The 17,589-nt window shown below is 41.4% G+C and overlaps 4 protein-coding genes across 5 annotated transcripts; all 4 read left to right on the forward strand.

The window, feature by feature from the left end:
• Positions 1-427: 427 nt before the first annotated feature.
• Positions 428-2,355, forward strand: LOC129722274 (protein LTV1 homolog). Its single transcript, XM_055675599.1, has 5 exons — positions 428-585; positions 685-873; positions 930-1,657; positions 1,709-1,978; positions 2,030-2,355. Exons 1-5 carry the CDS (start codon positions 583-585, stop codon positions 2,274-2,276), a joined length of 1,437 nt encoding a protein of 478 aa, XP_055531574.1. The 5' UTR covers positions 428-582; the 3' UTR covers positions 2,277-2,355.
• A 3,894-nt stretch (positions 2,356-6,249) lies between these two features.
• LOC129722377 (signal peptidase complex subunit 3) lies at positions 6,250-7,439 on the forward strand. Its single transcript, XM_055675775.1, has 3 exons — positions 6,250-6,600; positions 6,678-6,944; positions 7,001-7,439. Exons 1-3 carry the CDS (start codon positions 6,458-6,460, stop codon positions 7,128-7,130), a joined length of 540 nt encoding a protein of 179 aa, XP_055531750.1. The 5' UTR covers positions 6,250-6,457; the 3' UTR covers positions 7,131-7,439.
• Positions 7,440-7,787: 348 nt separating this feature from the next.
• LOC129724604 (uncharacterized) lies at positions 7,788-9,596 on the forward strand. 2 transcript variants are annotated; one of them, XM_055679612.1, is made up of 4 exons: positions 7,788-7,927; positions 7,982-8,173; positions 8,244-8,369; positions 9,214-9,596. In XM_055679612.1, the coding sequence occupies exons 1-4, from the start codon at positions 7,867-7,869 to the stop codon at positions 9,456-9,458; spliced, it is 624 nt and encodes a 207-aa protein (XP_055535587.1). In that variant the 5' UTR covers positions 7,788-7,866; the 3' UTR covers positions 9,459-9,596. The 2 variants fall into 2 exon arrangements, with proteins under 2 accessions (XP_055535587.1, XP_055535588.1); XM_055679613.1 differs by having other exon boundaries at positions 7,994-8,173.
• Positions 9,597-12,875: 3,279 nt separating this feature from the next.
• Positions 12,876-14,138, forward strand: LOC129723705 (uncharacterized). Its single transcript, XM_055678075.1, has 4 exons — positions 12,876-13,139; positions 13,297-13,445; positions 13,500-13,587; positions 13,642-14,138. Exons 2-4 carry the CDS (start codon positions 13,365-13,367, stop codon positions 14,097-14,099), a joined length of 627 nt encoding a protein of 208 aa, XP_055534050.1. The 5' UTR covers positions 12,876-13,139; positions 13,297-13,364; the 3' UTR covers positions 14,100-14,138.
• The last annotated feature ends 3,451 nt before the right edge of the window (positions 14,139-17,589 follow it).

Below are 17,589 nucleotides of genomic sequence, written 5' to 3' on the forward strand. Positions count from 1 at the left end.
ATCATCTGTAAGAGTGTAATTTTCTGAGCAAAACGTAATTTTTTAAAACTTTATATCATTATTCTTCGATTTTTAAATGAAGAATGAAAATTCGCTCTAAATCGCTACAATGGCAGTTGGTAAATGGGCGAACTGTCATTGTAGCGATTTCGAGCAGTTTTAATTCGTGATTTGAAAAGCGAAGGACAACGATAGATTTTTTTTAAAATCACGTTTTACTTAGAAAATGCAGATCTTTCAGATGATGTAAAAAACTGATATATAGCTAAACAACCCAATTTACTGAGTACAAGAGTACGGATATTAAGTAATGTGTTTTGGTGTTTGAAAAGTTATTTAAGTTCTTGAACATCTGGCAGCTCTGCTACTGTGAGTAATGTGAGTAATCGAGCAACGTTGAATATTGTGAATTTATTATGAATTATTGCAGAGCTGTCAGTTTCTTTTCAAAACAAAATCCTTCATGGAGTAAACACGAGTTCTTCGTTTCGTTAATTGCGTTAGATTTTTTCGAGCTAAAAAACAATTTGTCGGCTGTAATTGTTGATCGCAACAGCTGTTAGTACCAATATCATCAGAAATATGGTAAGTAAAACTATATTCAGCAGTTCCTATTTGTTTCACACTGTTGCAATTAAATCTAACCTATTATCTGGTAATGTTTACTCTCCTTCCTATCGACAGGGTAAGAAAAAGTTCATCGATAAAAAGAAAGCGGTTACGTTCCGGTTGGTCAATCGTAGCCAGCAGGATCCGTTGTTTGTAGATGAAAATGCTCCCCAACATGTGCTGGTTCCAGTGTCCGCACCTGGCCGTGAAAACGAAACCCGATCTTCTGTTGTAGCTTCTAGAGCGTCTTCTTCGGGAGAAAACGTATGTTTTGGTAAATAATTAGCCATGCATTTTATAGCGTAAAGTTCATATTTTAGGCCGACACAGAAAAGCGCCGCAAGGAGCAGGCAAAGTTTGGAATATATTTCGATGATGATTATGACTATTTGCAACATTTACGCGAGCCAGGACGAAATGAGGTATACTGGGAACCGGTTGAATCTGCCAGAACAGCTGGTGCGGAAAAAGTTAGCATTCAATTGCCCAGCTCAGTGTTTGCCTCCGAGGTCGAGGAAGAAGATGGTCTCATGAAAAAGAAAGCTCAACAAAGGCCGGGACCACGTCCTGATTGGGACCCAGATGTAGTGGCAGCTCTGGACGAAGACTTCAACCATGATGATCCAGAGAATTTATTAGAGGATAATTTTATGGAACTGGCAATGGGTGGAGATGAAGTCGGTGATAAGGAAGATGAAGATGAGTATAGTGATGTTGATTCTGACGATGCTGCGATGTCCGATGATGAAGAACGGGATGGTCTAGGGCCTCTGCAATTCGATAGAGAGGAAACAAAATCTCGATTCACGGAATATTCCATGAGTAGCAGCGTAATTAGAAGGAATGAGCAGCTATCTCTGTTGGATGATCGATTTGAAAAATTTTATGAACAATATGATGATCCAGAGTTGGGTGCTTTGGATTGTGAAGATATTGAAGGTCACGTTGATATCAATGATGACGTATTGCTTCAATTTGCTGAGCATTACCGCAAAGAGCGAGATGAGAAGTACAATCTCGCCTATGATAAACAGTGGGACAAAGAAAGGTAAGATTTAGTAATGTTATATTGTTGTTACTCAACAAAATACTTTTCTAGAATTTTAAAACTGCAAGAAGTTTCATCGGACGAAGAGGAAATGGTTGAACTGGAAGTCGAAGATGAGACTCAGAAAAAATGGGATTGCGAAAGTATACTTTCAACATATAGTAATATCTACAATCATCCAAAACTGATTGAAGAGCCGAAAAAACGAAGTTCCGCCAAAATTTCCATCAACCCCAAAACTGGTCTGCCAATGAACGTGCTAGGAGCGGAAAGCGGCAAGTTAACAGTTAAGTCTCTGGCCCAACTTGAAAAGGAAGAAAGGTAAATGTGCTTGTGCTTATTTGATTAAGGATTCTAACTCATTTTTTGCAGCTCTCCAGCTGGTGGTCCGAAATCACTTTGTGATGGTAGTGTTATTTCCACCTTGAGTGTACTTTCAATCCGACCGAAGGACGAAACTCCGGAGGAAAAACGCGAACGGAAAAAGTTACTTAAAGAGTATCGCGGCGAGCGGCGGATAGAGCGAAAGGCAAATACGCTGGCCTTCAAGCAGGAAAAGAAGCAGCAAGAGCGGAGCCAGATAAACACTCGTGCGAATGCGGGAATCAGAATAGTTTAAAGTTGAGCGTTTTTCTTGTATGCTAGTTGCATATATATTATTTTATCCATTAAAAACACAATATTTGCGTAGAGAAGAATTCCCTTGTTTCCATACGTAGCGTAACAATTGGTTGAACAATGATTTTTCGAATTATTTTCACCAGAAAATGTTTCGATAAACTTTTCAAAAGTAATTATTGACATTGTGGTTCATCAGTGATTGCCCCACAAATTTTCAGTGCAAATCTCAAACGGGCGCGAAAAAGGCCAAATCTTAAAATTATATTTCCCTTGGAGTTGTAAACACACAAGTGAAAAGCGAACAACTAGTGAAAAGTTATATTGTAAACTTTTCGTTCCGAGTTTTACTTCGCTTAAAACTTTAAACGAATCTTAATGCTTACCTTACCAAACAGTCCCAAGCCGTGGTGTGGCCTTTGCTGTACGTAAGAGTCGTCTCCATTCCACTCGGTCCATGGCTGCAGTTCGCCAGCTCTGCAGTCTGCGTAGGGTCCGCAGGTCGTCTTCTACCTGATCGATCCACCTTGCCCGCTGTGCACATCTCCGTCTCGTCCCTGACGGATTGGTTTCAAGAACCATCTTTACCGGGCTGTCGTCTGACATCCTTACAACATGCCCAGCCCACCGCAGCCTGCCTATCTTAGCGGTGTGGACGATAGATGGCTCCCCAAGCAGCTCCTGCAGTTCGTGGTTCATTCGCCTTCTCCACACTCCGTTCTCCATCTGCAGTCCACCGAAAATGGTACGCAGTACCTTCCGCTCGAACACCGCAAGGGCGCGTTGGTCCTCCACAAGCATAGTCCATGTCTCATGCCCGTAGAGGACTGCCGGTCTGATCAGCGTCTTGTAGATGGTTAACTTGGTGCGGCGGCGAATTCTACTCGATCAAAGCGTCCTCCGGAGACCAAAGTATGCACGATTTCCTGCCATAATGCGCCATTGAATTTCTCTGCTGGTATCGTTGTCGGCAGTTACCAGTGAGCCCAGGTACACGAACTCATCGACCACCTCGATTTCATTACCACCAATTTGAACTCGAGGTGGGAGGTTACTGATACTGTTACTGTCTTCACGTGAACCCCTTCCTTTCATGTACTTCGTCTTCGATGCATTGATGACCAGTCCAATCCGTTTGGCTTCAGCCTTTAGTCCGATGTACGTATCCGCCATCTTCACAAAGGTCCGAGCCACAATGCCAATATCGTCGGCGAAACCAAACAGTTGAATCGACTTTTGGAATATCGTGCCACTCGTGTTAATCCCCGCTCTTCTAATGACACCTTCCAGGGCAATGTTGAACAGTAGGCACGAGAGACCATCACCTTGCCTCAGCCCTCTTCGGGTTTCGAAGGGGCTCGAGAGTGTCCCCGAAACACGAACTACACACATCACTCGATCCAGCACTCCAGTTTATCGCCCTTTTTGTAGATGGGACACACAATACCCTCCATCCACTCCTCCGGTACTCGTTCTTCCTCCTCAACCTTGACAATGACCCAGTGCACGGCTCTAGCCAGTGTTTCTCCACCGTATTTCAATAGCTCGCTGGGAAGTTGGTCCACTCCAGCAGCTTTGTTGTTTTTCAGCCGACCAATCTCCTCCTCCACCTCCAGAAGATCGGGGGCTGGGATTCTGATGTCTTCTGCTCGTGCACCAAGATCAGTTGCCATATCGTCCTCGCGCTCTACTGCATCGCCGTTTAGATGCTCGTCGAAGTGCTGTCTCCACCTTTCGAGCACCTCACACTCGTCAGTAAGGAGGTTGCCGTCCAAGCTCCTGCACATATCGGCTTGCGACACGAAGCCTTTACGGGAGCTGTTCAGCTTCTCGTAGAACTTCCGAGTGTCGTTAGCTTGGTACAGCTCTTCCATCGCTACGCGATCTCGGTCCTCTTGCTGGCGCTTCTTCCTTCGGAGGACTGAGTTTTGGCTGTTCCGTGCCTGTCGGTATCGTTCCACGTTCGCTCTCGTGCGGTGTTGCAGCATTCTCGCCCGTGCTGCATTCTTCTCCTCGACTAACCGTTTGCATTCGCAGTCAAACCAGTCATTTCTATGATTCGGGGCCCTTGTACCTAGTAGCGTTACAGCAGTGCTACCTATGGCGGATCGGATGCTCCTCCAGCCATCTTCAAGGGTAGCTGCGCCAAGCTGCTCTTCCGTGGGTAGCACTGCCTCCAGCTGCTGCGCGTATTCCTGTGCAGCCTCGGCGTCCCGCAGTTGCTCAATATTTGGTCGCGGCGTTCGACTTCGGCGGGTGTTATACACCGTCGATAGTTTTGAGCGCATGCACACAGCTACTTGGTAGTGGTCCGAATCTATATTCGCACTGCGGTAGGTGCGAACGTTGATGATGTCGGAGAAGAACCTGCCGTCGATTAGAACGTGGTCGATTTGGTTCTCTGTCTGTTGGTCGGGTGATCTCCAGGTGGATTTGTGGATATCTTTGCGGGGGAAGAAGGTACTTCGGACTACCATACCACAGGAGGCCGCGAAGTTTACGCACCGATGGCCGTTATCATTAGACACGACATGCAGGCTATCTGGTCCGATTACCGGTCTGTATATTGCCTCCCGGCCTACCTTAGCATTCATGTCCCCAATAACGATTTTCACGTCCCGTCGCGGGCAGCTATCGTAGACCTGCTCCAGCAGCGCGTAGAACGCTTCCTTCTCGTCGTCGGGTCTTCCTTCATGTGGGCAGTGCACGTTGATGATGCTGTAATTGAAGAACCGGCCCTTTATCCTCAACTTGCACATCCTTGCGTTGATCGGCTGCCACCCCATCACGCGTTGGCGCATCTTACCCAGTACTATGAAGCCGGTTCCCAGCTCGCTGGTTGTGCCACAGCTCTGGTCAACAAAGTTCCTGCAGCGCTACGACTTCGAAGTTGCGTGGATGTAGCTCGTCATAGATTATCCTGTCGCATCCTGAAAAGCAGAGCGATTTGCAGTTCCATGTCCCAAGTTTCCAATCGTAGTCCTTATTTCGTTGCCTAGGTCTATGCCGATTGTTCCGATCCGTATTATCTCTTACGTTGTTTGTAACATATCGTTTTCCGGGGCGGCTTGTTGGGCCTTCCCCAACCCCCTGTCTCGCTGGGGGACCATCGTGTCAGCTCTGTTTAGAGTCCCACGCTGCCACCAGGACGTTGATCAGCCGCTCCTAACATGGAGATCAGACGCTGTTTTGAGCCGCACCATCTTGGTGAACAGAAGCTCAGGTTGGCGAAGCATTTCCTCTACCGCCGGAATATGGTTTACGCGCCAATTATCGCGTCGCACCTTCTCACTTAGCTAGTGTCGGATGACAACATTGCCCAGGCAACACCAACCAGTTGTATCCATGTTCCAACCGGCAGTCTAGTGTAATCATATGACTCGCGGAGGTGTGAGATAGGAACTTGTGAGGGCCGAAGCTATGTTTGACGCTCCTTCCAGGTTGTCAACTCACCATTTGTTGCCATTTGTTGTTGAATCTTAATGCTGCTCTGTCGTTTGTTTGTTCCTAATTTATTCATTTTTTCGAAAACCAAAACAAAGCATGATTTCTTGTAGCACTTTATTAGTTAAAGGTAGGTATATAGGTCAAAGGTTATATATATTGCTCCGTAATATCATTTATTATTATTTTATTTTTGTTTTGGTCTGTAGAAATCAAAATAGCTTCTATTGCAACGAGCTAAATTTTGATAGTATGTACATAAACGAGGGGAAAATAATTCGGCTAAACTTGTATCGAGTTAAGTGCATTATGATTTTACGGAAATAATCGGCGATTTTTGAGGCAGAAAATATTTTTTAAAAAACGTTTTGATGAAAATTTCGATCCCAAATATGACCAATCAATTTGTTTGAGATAAATGCGATAAATGCTAGTTACACCTTTTGGTTGATTCACGCTAGAAATCAACCAAACACAAAGATGTAGCCCGCACCTTTTTCGTAACACCCCGCATATAGAGCGCATCTCGATTTGACAGTTGGTTGCTTCGTGTCGTGGTACGGTGGGATTTGTTCCAAGCGGCATTGAAAAGAAGAAAAAAATCGGATTAAATACTGGTTTTCGCGGGATTTACTGCCGAAAATCTGCACTGTTTTGTTGTTTGATCAAGTGTATAAAGGAGTTAGTGGAAAAACACTTGAATAGATAGTTCTGCTTGCATATCAAAAATAACCAAAAATGCACACGGTTCTTACGCGAGGAAACGCAATCCTGGCCTACTCGCTCAGTGTATTGGCCTTTCTGACATTCTGCTGCTTTGCATCGACCTTTTTCAACGACTATCGAACTAATGCCAAGATTAATACCGTAAAAGTCCTTGTGTAAGTATCGGGCATCCAATGCTGAAAGACCACGTACACGTCATTAATCTATATTATCATTTGTTTTTGCTCTCCAGTAAAAATGTTCCAGACTTCAGTGCTTCCCGGGAGAAAAACGATCTTGGTTTCCTCACATTCGATCTTAATACCGACTTGAACGGTCTGTTCAATTGGAATGTAAAGCAGCTGTTCCTATATCTGACCGCCGAGTACAAAACCGAGCAGAACGAACTGAACCAAGTGGTGTTGTGGGATAAAATTATTCTGCGAGGCGAGAATGCCAATTTGGATTTCAAGAACATGAACACCAAGTATTACTTCTGGGATGACGGCAATGGCCTAAAGTGATGGATTTTATTACTCATCAATAAACACAACAATAATTGATTTTAACTTACAGGAATCATCAAAACGTAACGTTAACACTGTCATGGAATATCATTCCCAATGCCGGGCTGCTGCCGAACATCTTCGCCTTGGGCCATCATTCGTTCAAATTCCCGGAGTCGTACATGGTTTCACCGGTTTAGGCTAAATGAGACTGCTAGGGGCCCCGAATGTGAGCGAATCAGCATAGGTTGCGGAAAACAAACCCGATAGCACAACACGCCGACCAGTAATTATCAGTAAATCCTTTTTTCCGTCGATTTCCACTTCAGATGCATTTCGTTTTCTGTCGGCATTCCCGGAACCGGAACCGGCTCCCGCTGAGTAGTGTGTGCGTGTGAAAGAGAAAGATACAAAAAACAAGTGAAGTTTTTGTGCTTAATTCTAAGCCGGCCGATTCAGTTAAGTAGCGAATAAATTTTTCCATTGAAAATAAAAGTGTGCTTAGTTAATTGTAGTTTGCCTTTACAGTATAGAATTAGAAATAGAATTGGGGTTGTTTAAGGAATCAACTTTTATTGATTGCTTATCTTTTTCTACGGTTGCTATTGGATTCTTGACGCTTTCTGGGAAAAGAAAGCTTTTGGAATGAAATCTTTCCGCGCAATTTCACTGTGAAATATTTCCTTTGGTGATATATTTCGCTCTGAACTTATCACCTGTTATCGTTGATAAAAACCAATCGGAATCTATAGTTAAGTGCTTTTCTTTTGGCCATCATATTGGCGTGATAAGATAGGCGCAATAATTGAAGTCTTGCCTGTTTCTTTCTTGATAACCAGTCATTTCTTTGTCATAAATGATATCGGTGGTGATTTATTCGATTTCGATCTGAAACCGTAAATTTGATAAGCTTCTTATTTTTTGGGATTAACAAGCATGCAGGTTTATTACTATTGGTCGGCCTTATATCTGCTTTGGGTTGGCAGTGTGCACGGGGGTAAAATTCACAGTCAAACTGTAATAAAGGTGATTTGACTTCCAACTCTTTCAGCCACCGACATAGATGATCCTCTGGTGACGACTCTTTCGCCTGCCGAGGAATACAAAAACAATCCGTACTGTTTCCGGTTCACGTGGCTAGGTCCCAAGTACAACAAGGACAGTCCATATAAGAATATAACATGCGAAAATTTGCTGAAGAAAGCCAACGGTATTCCGTGTTTTCATCCGCTGGTAGTCACAAGTATGTTTTTGCTAAAATCTTGTGTTTTCTGCTAATTGGCTGGATGGTAATTCTCAGCGCAATGTTACAGATAATAGCAATGTGCCGGATACGGAATACATGTGGAACGAGTATAAGGACAAACCGTCGCAAATTGCTTGTCGATTAGTGCGTGGAGAGGTCTGTGCCCGGTTTACTTATCGGTATAACGGTGCAAGTAAGTATTGTTATCGTTGATACTTAAGATGTTAGTGTAGAGGTCCAAATTTGATCGTTAATTTTGTTTGATCTCTCTTTTCTTTTTCCCATTTTGTGAGTAAGAACCAGTTTAATTTTTGTTAGAGTTAATTAGATAGCTTGAAATGGTTTAGAGTACATGAATGGGTGATTTAATATATTTCTGCTACGACAAATATCGAGGACATACGTGAAGTTTAAGAAGAATTAGGAGAAAAAAATAAGAAAGCAACTTAAAACGCTGAATCAACTCAATATTATTGTGTTTTTCATAGCTCTAAATTTGAGATGAAGTAGAGATACTATAAGCAAATAATTGAAATCAAACAAGTTCAAAAGAGTAAAGAAAAAAAAGTAAATGTGTAAATCTGTAGCCAACAAATGTTTGAGGTTATAATTTTTTTCAGGACCTTGACATTTGACACTTCATTGTAATTTCTTGACTCTCCGAAGTATTTTTCAACTGTGGTGAATATTTCGGGCAAATTTTAACAGGGATTCAAAAGGTCCACTCTGGTTTAAATGAATTTTATTCTCCTTCATAGATCTAAAAAGATTATAAAATATTGAAATCTTCCGACTCCGGCTATTGGATTCAAAACTAATCCCCATCGCAAATGTCCGGTACGTTATTCAACAGTTGAAAATCGCTAGAGACTAAAATCGTACGGTCGATTTTGAACTAATCCTAAATGCGTGCTTCATTATATTACAACTCACTCAGCGGAGTATGATGACATTGATGATTAGTTCAACTAATGAAACGCTGCAGCGGCTCACATAACCACAATCGCTCTAATGCTGGCCACCGTTATTATTTGCAGTTGAGAACATCACGTATATGTGCGCCAAAATGAACGTGGACAACGAATCATCGACGACGTCCACCTGCTACACCGAGGATCGTAGTGGCCGGGAGATCGAGGTGTGCGTTTGCGAATCGGGAGCCGGAAGGACACCCTGCAACCGGAGCAGTACGCTGCTGTTGGCCCAACTTGGGCAACCGATGGTGCTGGCGGTCATTGCCCTGGCACAGCTGCTTGTGCTGCGTGTCTGTTTGGTACGATAGCACCGCTGACGATATGTATATTTGTAACTGGAATATCACTTCTTTTTGAGAAAGAGAATAACTGACGAAAATTATTTATTTAATGTACTTATCAAAAAAATATCAAAAATATATCTCTTTACAGTTTTGGTGAATTTACGACATCGTTTTCCTAGTTCTTTTTACCTTCGCCGCATTCTGTATTACCTTGCCACTTTTCTTCGGTTTCTGCTTGGCAAGTGCACATTTTTCGATTGGGCGGAGTTGGGGCAGTTAGAAGCTCTTTTCAAGAAACTTCCCCTCGATGTTACTATACCCTTGGCTGTAGTGGCAGCTTGCCAAATCAGACCAAAATATTCCAGGACTTTTGTGAATTCTAGTATGTTGAATAATGTGTCGGATTTTTCGTACTGGATACATTTTTTCTAAAAATAAAGCTTTTTGAAGCAAACTGTCAAAAGATTCCATATACGACAACTAGAAGCGCTGCTGAGCAAGTGACTCAGAATTCATTTCAACCTCACAACTTTTCAACAAAAGAAAAGGTCATTTTTTCTTACTAAAGCATGGTACGCAGTTGAAAAGAAAAGAGGTTCACGAAATTTTGCCCTTATTTCCAAACGGAATTTTGACAGCTGAGAATGCTTCACACGCTTCACAGTAACGATATCTGACGTCAGTGAGCGCATAATTTTTGCTTTTCTCTCTATAACACGAACACACTTGTTTACCGCGATCTGGTGTGAGAGCAAGGATGCCAGGTAATTTTTTCAAAAGTCTTCACGGTCCGCGAAAAAAATGTCTTCCTACCTTTCCGGCAAATCTAAAACTGTCGAGCAAAAAAAAAAAACACTAATGCACTAATGCAAAATTCGGGTCGTTCACATATTTTTCTATGTCTTCACATGTTTTCTCCAATGTCTTCACGTTGTCGTCACAAAAATTAATGTCTTCATCGTAGACTCAAAATATTTTTTACGTTATTGTTACGTGTCATTTTGCATGACTTATGTGACAAACATAACATCTACGTGAAAATCTCATGCATACCATGGTTAATCACGTACCATCTACGTGAAGTTGACAACGTCAAACAGGATGTATCGCGTGAATTCTCTGTGCGAAACGAGCCAGAAATCAAAATGGCGAAGCTGTTGTCTGATTCTGAACATAAAACAGAATTTCTGGATGACTTGCAAATAAGTGAATTTTCTAAAAATCATAATTAACTCGAGACTTGAGTTTACAGGTTTCACACAGCTTCAGTTCAAAGGAGGAAGAGTTACCTGAACAAAAACAGCTGCAGTGGACAATAACAATCCCCAGGAATGTCGTAATATTTATCAGTTTTTATGTTGTTTTACTCATTTACGAATTGACGAATTTGCATACCTGTAACCCGTTTTACGAAATGTACAAGTTTCATTTATTTCTCTAATTTTTATGAGCTAGGAAACGGGTTTTTGAAATTATCAAAATATGTTGCGTGATAAATCACTCAGGTATGCAAATTCTTCGTTTACCAGTAGATGAATTCTACGTAAAACTCACATGAAATGTATGCATCTACTGAATAAGTTTCAAAGGATAATTCATTTTACCAGGCCATGATGAACCCAAATGACAATCACGTAGAATCTACTAGAATGTCTTCACATCTGGCATCGCTGGGTGTGAGACGACCAACCAACTACCTGACACTTTCAGTACCTGAATAATGTTAGTGATCATTATTCCGTGCAAGAACAAGTGACATTTTGCTTCACAGCAGTGTTCACAGCAAGTGAACTTTGTTTTCCCTTTCGGTTTATGATTTCTTTTTAGCTGCGTACTAGCTACCAGAAGAAATTTCATTGCCTGATTCAGTGCCTGAATTTTACATGGGATTGGAATAGGAAAATGAATTCCTTTTCGAACTGCATACTGCGGTTAATAAAAATTGTCTGAAACTACGTATACGCAATGGAAATTTCGTACTGCATTGATAGCGTAGCTTGTGTGTTATTGTTATAAACAATAATCTATCTAAGTAAATGGCCAAAGGTAATCTTACATGTAACGTTCCATACCGGGTGCGTACGGCGTACCGGCTGAGGTGCCGATGTCACACCAACAGATCAGATTGAATTTACATCCTGAACATTGTGCAAATTAACTCGCTAAATTTAATTAAGCAGATCCCCGGCTAGGTTGCCACGCGACACCTCCACTATTATTTACGCTGGCGCTCGCGCTGATGGAAGAGATTGCGAACTTTCACGTTTTCCTAATTCTTTGCAAATTATCCGTGCTCCAGATTCGCTCGGAATCCCGCGGCCGCGAAAAAGAAGCTCGTTTGGTTCAAGGAGCCCGCTCTAATCGCACGTCGCCCAATTTAGCACTAATTGCAAGACGGTAGAATGTCCGCCGCCTGGTAGTGGTTTTGTTTCCGCGGCATCGAGGGTGGATCAAAGACATACACGGGGAAAACTTAATTAAATTTTCGCTTCATTCTTGTTTTAAGCTTAGGAGATGGTTGGTGCGTTCTCGAAAGGAGCAGAAAACTTTATGTATGTTGTGGGAGTGAAAATGCTGAGGGAGGCGGCTAGAGAAGAATAGCGCTTGAAAGTACAAGAGAAGGCCAGCTTTAGGCATCTAAATCTGTCAAACGAAGTACTCGGATTCGCGGTACCAATGCAGGTGATTGCTTCTGTAATAATGTAAAATAGAATCATAGTAATGGGGGAAATGAAATAAAAATTCAATGGATACAGGCTTGATTTTCCAAAGAACTAATTAAATCAGTTTACCACCCCCAAGCTTCGATGTCACCAGCACCCGAGTGTCGACGCGTCCACGCATACTGAATGCATGATGAATATTACATTTTCATACCCATTGATGCACATGACTGAATTGCAACATGTGTCATTGCTTCGATAACTTAGGCACTAGACGTGGCAGTGACGATGATTTGCACCAGCAGGGAAAACTCGGTTGGCATTATAAAAGGATGCAGTACTTTCGAAAGGGTGGAAGCTGACCCAAACCCGGGGGTGGGACATGGTAATTAATTTATTGCTTGCACATTTCCGAAACTCTGTAATTGACGAATACAGCATCATCCTACCCAGTACGCGGTCGGCAGCTGTGGATCTTCATATTTCATGCGGTGGACAAATGTCGAAATGTGACTGCAGATGAAAATACATTTGTGGCTAAAATGTACTGCTCGGTGTTGTGTGCTTGGGAATATATGGAGTGCTTGACGAATGCTGACGGGCACTAATTCTATTTACCATCGATCCCCAGGAAGAATGCGGCTGGCGGCAGGAGCACGGAAATTCCCATAATGTGCTCTGATGTGATTTCCGACGACGAATCGAATTGTTGGATAAACTATGACTGACGCTGGTCTGTGCGGTCAGAAAGTTACTGGTTATGCATGGCCAACTTGTTGCTAAGTTGTCTAGGCATTGAATTCAGGCTAAATAGGGAGCTTCCCATGTACAGTACTGCCATCTGGAATAGTTTATTGGAAAAGCAGAAAAACGTAAACAATCGATCGGCAGAAAAAGCGATTATCAAACTGTATTTTTCTGCAGTTTTTGTTAAGTTCTCAGGGTTTTTTTTTCATCTGAAGTGATTTGTAGGTCTCGATAGTTCATTTTTTGGTGGTATGTTAAAAAGTTGGTGTCGCCGACGCTTGTTATTCCGAATAAGGTAAGTACATGTTTTTGTGAAGCAGAAAAGTGTTCATTTCACGGAGGGTTTTCTCCGAAAAATACTAAGAACCACACCCAGTTTTAGTTTCTATCGCAAGTCCGTGAATGATACTTGTATGTACTAATATGATCGATGGTATTTATTGCTTTATTAGGTAATCCAGATGTATACTGTTAGACTAGAAAAACAAACTGGATCGTACCTGCGCTGTGTGGTACCGTCATGCAGAAAAAACGGGATCTTGGTACGTCTTTTTATAAACTGCCGGACCGGTTAAAGGACAATAAACGGTGGCGTGAATGGGTATTTTAAATCACTATTTTTGCAATAGGAAGTTATGTGTTTATTTTATTTCAGGTTAATCTGTTAAAGTTAAAATATGTACCTTTGAGGCATGAACAAGTGTGCAGTAATCATTTTCGAACAACAGATTTTTTTATTATAAGTAAGTTGGGAAATAGTTTGTGAATGCGATAAACTTTCAATAAAAATTTCAAAGAGTCATTGGTTCGCGAAACTGCTAAATATCTTGTATCGGTTACCCCTGGTGGATGCCTCAACTATGTAAGCCAAGGATATGTTGGGAGAGCATCGGACAAATTCATTTTCAACGCTAGTGACATGATATCTTTGTTCGACAAGCATGATGCTGTGATGGTTGATAAAGGCTTTGCTATCAAAAAGGAGCTCGAACAACGTAATTTAGAACTAGTGCGTCCTCCGACTTTAATAAATGAACAGTTCAATATTAGAGAAGCTCGTGACAATGTGTCAATTACTGGCGCACGTGTTCACGTAGAACGAGGAATCCAACGGATGAAAAATTTTAAAATTTTGACTGAAAAGGTTGATTTAGCAATTTTACATTTACTAGATGATATAATGGTTATTATAGCAGGAGTAGTTAATTTATCAGCACCCATTTTGTCAGATGATAGATTTGTTTCTGTTAAATAAATAAAACAATATGAGTTTTAAAATTTATTTTAACGTTTTCGAATTTCTTATTAAATTAAACAACATAAGAACATGGTTAATTTTCATTCAGAAGCGATAATTGGGAGAAATCGATTAAAGTATATCGCACCAAGTGCGTTGAGCAATTCTTCAGTAAATGCCGCATCATATTGCACGTCTATAACAAAATAGTTGTCTTCCAAAGAACTGTATATCACAAAATCTGTTGATTTTAAATCTAGTAGAAACATTGCAAGCTGGACCTGTCCGTAGTAATCGTGTTTCCTTTTCAGTACAAATTTATCACCGATTTTCTCAACGAATTTTAAAGTGAGACGTCACAAATCTTATTTCTCTTGGCGGTGCTCGAGGGTTTGAGCCTCGCAGGCAGCTGCAATAAATGTGGATATTGTCACCTTCTATCCTAGTGATTCCCACAATTAGTACATGATTATTTTTGAAAAGCTCGCTCCTTTCAACCCAATTCCGTTTGCTACTTTGGGCAAAATCGAAGAGGTTCATCAAATCAATATCTACCCGTAAGCAGTGCACATTTAGATCCTAGAAATACGTCGAAACAGGCATATAAACACATTGAACAAACAAAATGCACTCGCGACTCACCATATTCGGCCGAATCAGTGAAAAAGCAGCTGTTTGATTATGACGATATCTTCCTCTTTTGTTTAAGTCACTCACTTATCGCTACGTCCGACCGATCCTTATACATGCGACAAACACTTCACAAGATTTGCAGTTGCACATTTCAACTCTAGTTAAATAAAACTTTCATCCGAAAGTGATGATTATTTTCCAGCATGAAAAAAATGGTTGACTAATTGCACTAAAAAAAAGCACAAGACCAAATGATATTATTTTACTACCACTGAAATCTGTATTCATATGCATCACTCTTTCAAATCAACACATTTAATCACAACAACTTTAGTTACTATTAAAGAAAAAAGCGGTTTGAAAAATACTTCCAAATGCACCCTTCAATGTTTACGACTTTCTGCTTTTCAACTGTCAAACAACTGACAGCGCCGTGCCCCTATGAGTTTTTTTTAAATATGTTTACCTTGCGTTAAAAATTTCATAAATGCTCAAAATGGCAAAGCTCAGTTTCGTATTGGTGTTCCTGATCAATAGAGAAGATTTGCCGAGGAAAGTCAATTTGCTGTGTGGTTTCATAATTTCATCTACTGTTATAAACTCAGCAATATTAGTAGATATTTTTACTATAATAGATTTCGTTTGTACCCAGCAATAAACGGATTTACTAGCCAATTATTTAAACAGCATTCCTAATGCTGTGTTCAACATGAAGTGGAAAACTCTCACGTTATTTTCATCACTGAAAGCAAACCGAGCTTTCGTCAACTATTCCGTAATGTGCTCTGTTCTCAAAGCACGAAACTAATATTAATCTATTATTAAACTGCTTGTAAAGGTTGTGTGGAAGCTTTTCCTCCATTTACAGCAAGGTGAGCGTTGCCATAAAATTTTAATTAGCTTAGAGCAATAACGAAATTCCTAACGAAACTCTGCCTGCTACAACGGGGTAGCTTCTTAACCTAAGCAAAGGGCAATAAATTGCCCCACAGCTTCGCCTGATGTTTTCCTCTATATGGCATAACTTCGTCCTTACTGTGTCTTGCAACGACGATAGTCCGTTTATAGGCTCTACACATCGCCGCCGAAAGAGGCAAACTTTTCAACGCTTCCATGAACGCATACGGGAACAGACAGCAGGTGAGTGCGTGCGAACGTGTCCGAAATTGAAAATGCCTTTTTCCCGCTTCCTGGCTGGCCAACCGTGTGCCATAGAATACGGAGAATTAATCTCATAATTCATTTCGGTTTCCGCCTTGTGAGTTCTCTTCTATACGTTGCCTCCGGGCGAGAATGGGCGCACCTCTCCGTTACGCACCCGAGCCAAATCTGCCCGAATGTGTGGAAAGGGATTCCAGTGCGACATGCGACAAGCTCTATATTTCACACCCGTGTCGGATCGTTCATCATCTGCAATGGATGGTGCTTGCCGAATAGAAGGAGATTTGCGTTGTCAACAATGGAATTTAATTGAATCGAACATCCTGAGCTGTAGCCAAAGTGTGTTAGATTTCATGAAGGGTACTATTCTGACCGAATTGCAGCCCATTATTGCAGAGTTTTGATTGACTGAGAATCATTGTAACGAAAACATTCGGCATTGTAAAATTAAACGATAGCGAAACAATGGAATTATTGCCCAGTAGACCATAAACGATTAAAGGCTATCTTCGTCAGAATGTCTAACACCGTCATCTTTGTCGTAAATCACTCCAACTAAGCTGGAGTAGCACGGTAACGGACACGATTCGGAACCGCCATGCGTCTCCATCAAAAACCTTATAGAGCCTAATCCGATGACATTTATTTATCACCAGTATGAACCTTTGCCCAAAGACAACTGAACCGATAAGCCTATACCATCCGAAAAAGGGGCAGAAACAACGCCAAGCAACAAGGTAAAGTACGTGACACAATTTCATGCTTGCCGACCATAATTTATGATTACGAAAGTATGTTTACACACGTGCACATGCTCCTCCGGCCGGCGCACTGTCTATGGCCATTGTATCGGAAACGAATGAATAGACATTGTTGTCTACATTCGGTGTTCGATCCTGGGTCCAAGGGTGGAGAGTCACCGAGTTGAGAATGGTCAATTTATTTAAAATTGCTTTCACTGGTAAAACCATTGCCGAAGAACTTTATTCGGAGCAGGAGAAGTGTTTGAATATCTGCCCTCCTGCTGACTTCAGGCTGGTACTAGTAGAAATAGTAAACAGCTTTAGGAAAGAACATATTGTATTGGCAATTTTCTTTTCTCTTTGTGTCTGCTCTTTGAAAATTTTTTTCTCAGTCTATGCCCCCAGAAGTAGTATATCAGTATATCCAGACGACATTACCTGGTGGTTTCCGTCCAACTTCACTTCTGTAGGGTAAATAAGAAAAGAGCTTTTGTCATCAAGCAAAGTGCTTTGTTGCGGAAAGCAATTCTAAAGTAAAATTTCAGCTTGAATTTACATGGCTGACTGAACATTGAATTTGGTTTCGGTGGTTGCACTGTAAATAAAATGTTTGGTTTTATAGAATTCGTTGTCCTGTATATACACAAGATGCAATCGACAAAAGGAAGCTTGTCAAGAAAAGTTCATGACTCGTTATGTCACTACTCACTACTCATGCGTAGCAATTTGTTTGAATACTCGTATTTGTCAGGCAGGTTCGGTTCCCAACTCGGCAGCACTTTATATTTCTAATTCATTTGCAATACTGTCATCGGCTCGGATGCAAATATATGTTTAAATAAATAATATGAAACGATTCCAGCCACCATAACTTAAAAAAACACCTAGCGGTGTGTTCTGGCCTTTTTCATACGATATCTTATATTTGTTAAAAGAGAGTTGCAAAACTGTATTCGTAGAATTGTGTACTG

The sequence above is a fragment of the Wyeomyia smithii genome, chromosome 2, assembly GCF_029784165.1.
Source record: "Wyeomyia smithii strain HCP4-BCI-WySm-NY-G18 chromosome 2, ASM2978416v1, whole genome shotgun sequence".
Lineage (NCBI taxonomy): Eukaryota > Metazoa > Arthropoda > Insecta > Diptera > Culicidae > Wyeomyia > Wyeomyia smithii.

Excerpts from the sequence above, each read along its gene's own strand:
- LOC129722377 (XM_055675775.1), top strand. The coding sequence starts at position 6,458 with ATGCACACGGTTCTTACGCGAGGAAACGCAATCCTGGCCTACTCGCTC. Across the intron at positions 6,601-6,677 it reads AATACCGTAAAAGTCCTTGT|TAAAAATGTTCCAGACTTCA; the intron begins GTAAGTATCGGG and ends TTTGCTCTCCAG. Across the intron at positions 6,945-7,000 it reads GATGACGGCAATGGCCTAAA|GAATCATCAAAACGTAACGT; the intron begins GTGATGGATTTT and ends TTTAACTTACAG.
- LOC129724604 (XM_055679612.1), top strand. The coding sequence starts at position 7,867 with ATGCAGGTTTATTACTATTGGTCGGCCTTATATCTGCTTTGGGTTGGC. Across the intron at positions 7,928-7,981 it reads GGTTGGCAGTGTGCACGGGG|CCACCGACATAGATGATCCT; the intron begins GTAAAATTCACA and ends CAACTCTTTCAG. Across the intron at positions 8,370-9,213 it reads TTATCGGTATAACGGTGCAA|TTGAGAACATCACGTATATG; the intron begins GTAAGTATTGTT and ends TATTATTTGCAG.
- LOC129723705 (XM_055678075.1), top strand. The coding sequence starts at position 13,365 with ATGCAGAAAAAACGGGATCTTGGTACGTCTTTTTATAAACTGCCGGAC. Across the intron at positions 13,446-13,499 it reads ATAAACGGTGGCGTGAATGG|GTTAATCTGTTAAAGTTAAA; the intron begins GTATTTTAAATC and ends ATTTTATTTCAG. Across the intron at positions 13,588-13,641 it reads AACAGATTTTTTTATTATAA|AGTCATTGGTTCGCGAAACT; the intron begins GTAAGTTGGGAA and ends AAAATTTCAAAG.
- LOC129722274 (XM_055675599.1), top strand. Across the intron at positions 874-929 it reads CGTCTTCTTCGGGAGAAAAC|GCCGACACAGAAAAGCGCCG; the intron begins GTATGTTTTGGT and ends TTCATATTTTAG. Across the intron at positions 1,658-1,708 it reads AAACAGTGGGACAAAGAAAG|AATTTTAAAACTGCAAGAAG; the intron begins GTAAGATTTAGT and ends ATACTTTTCTAG.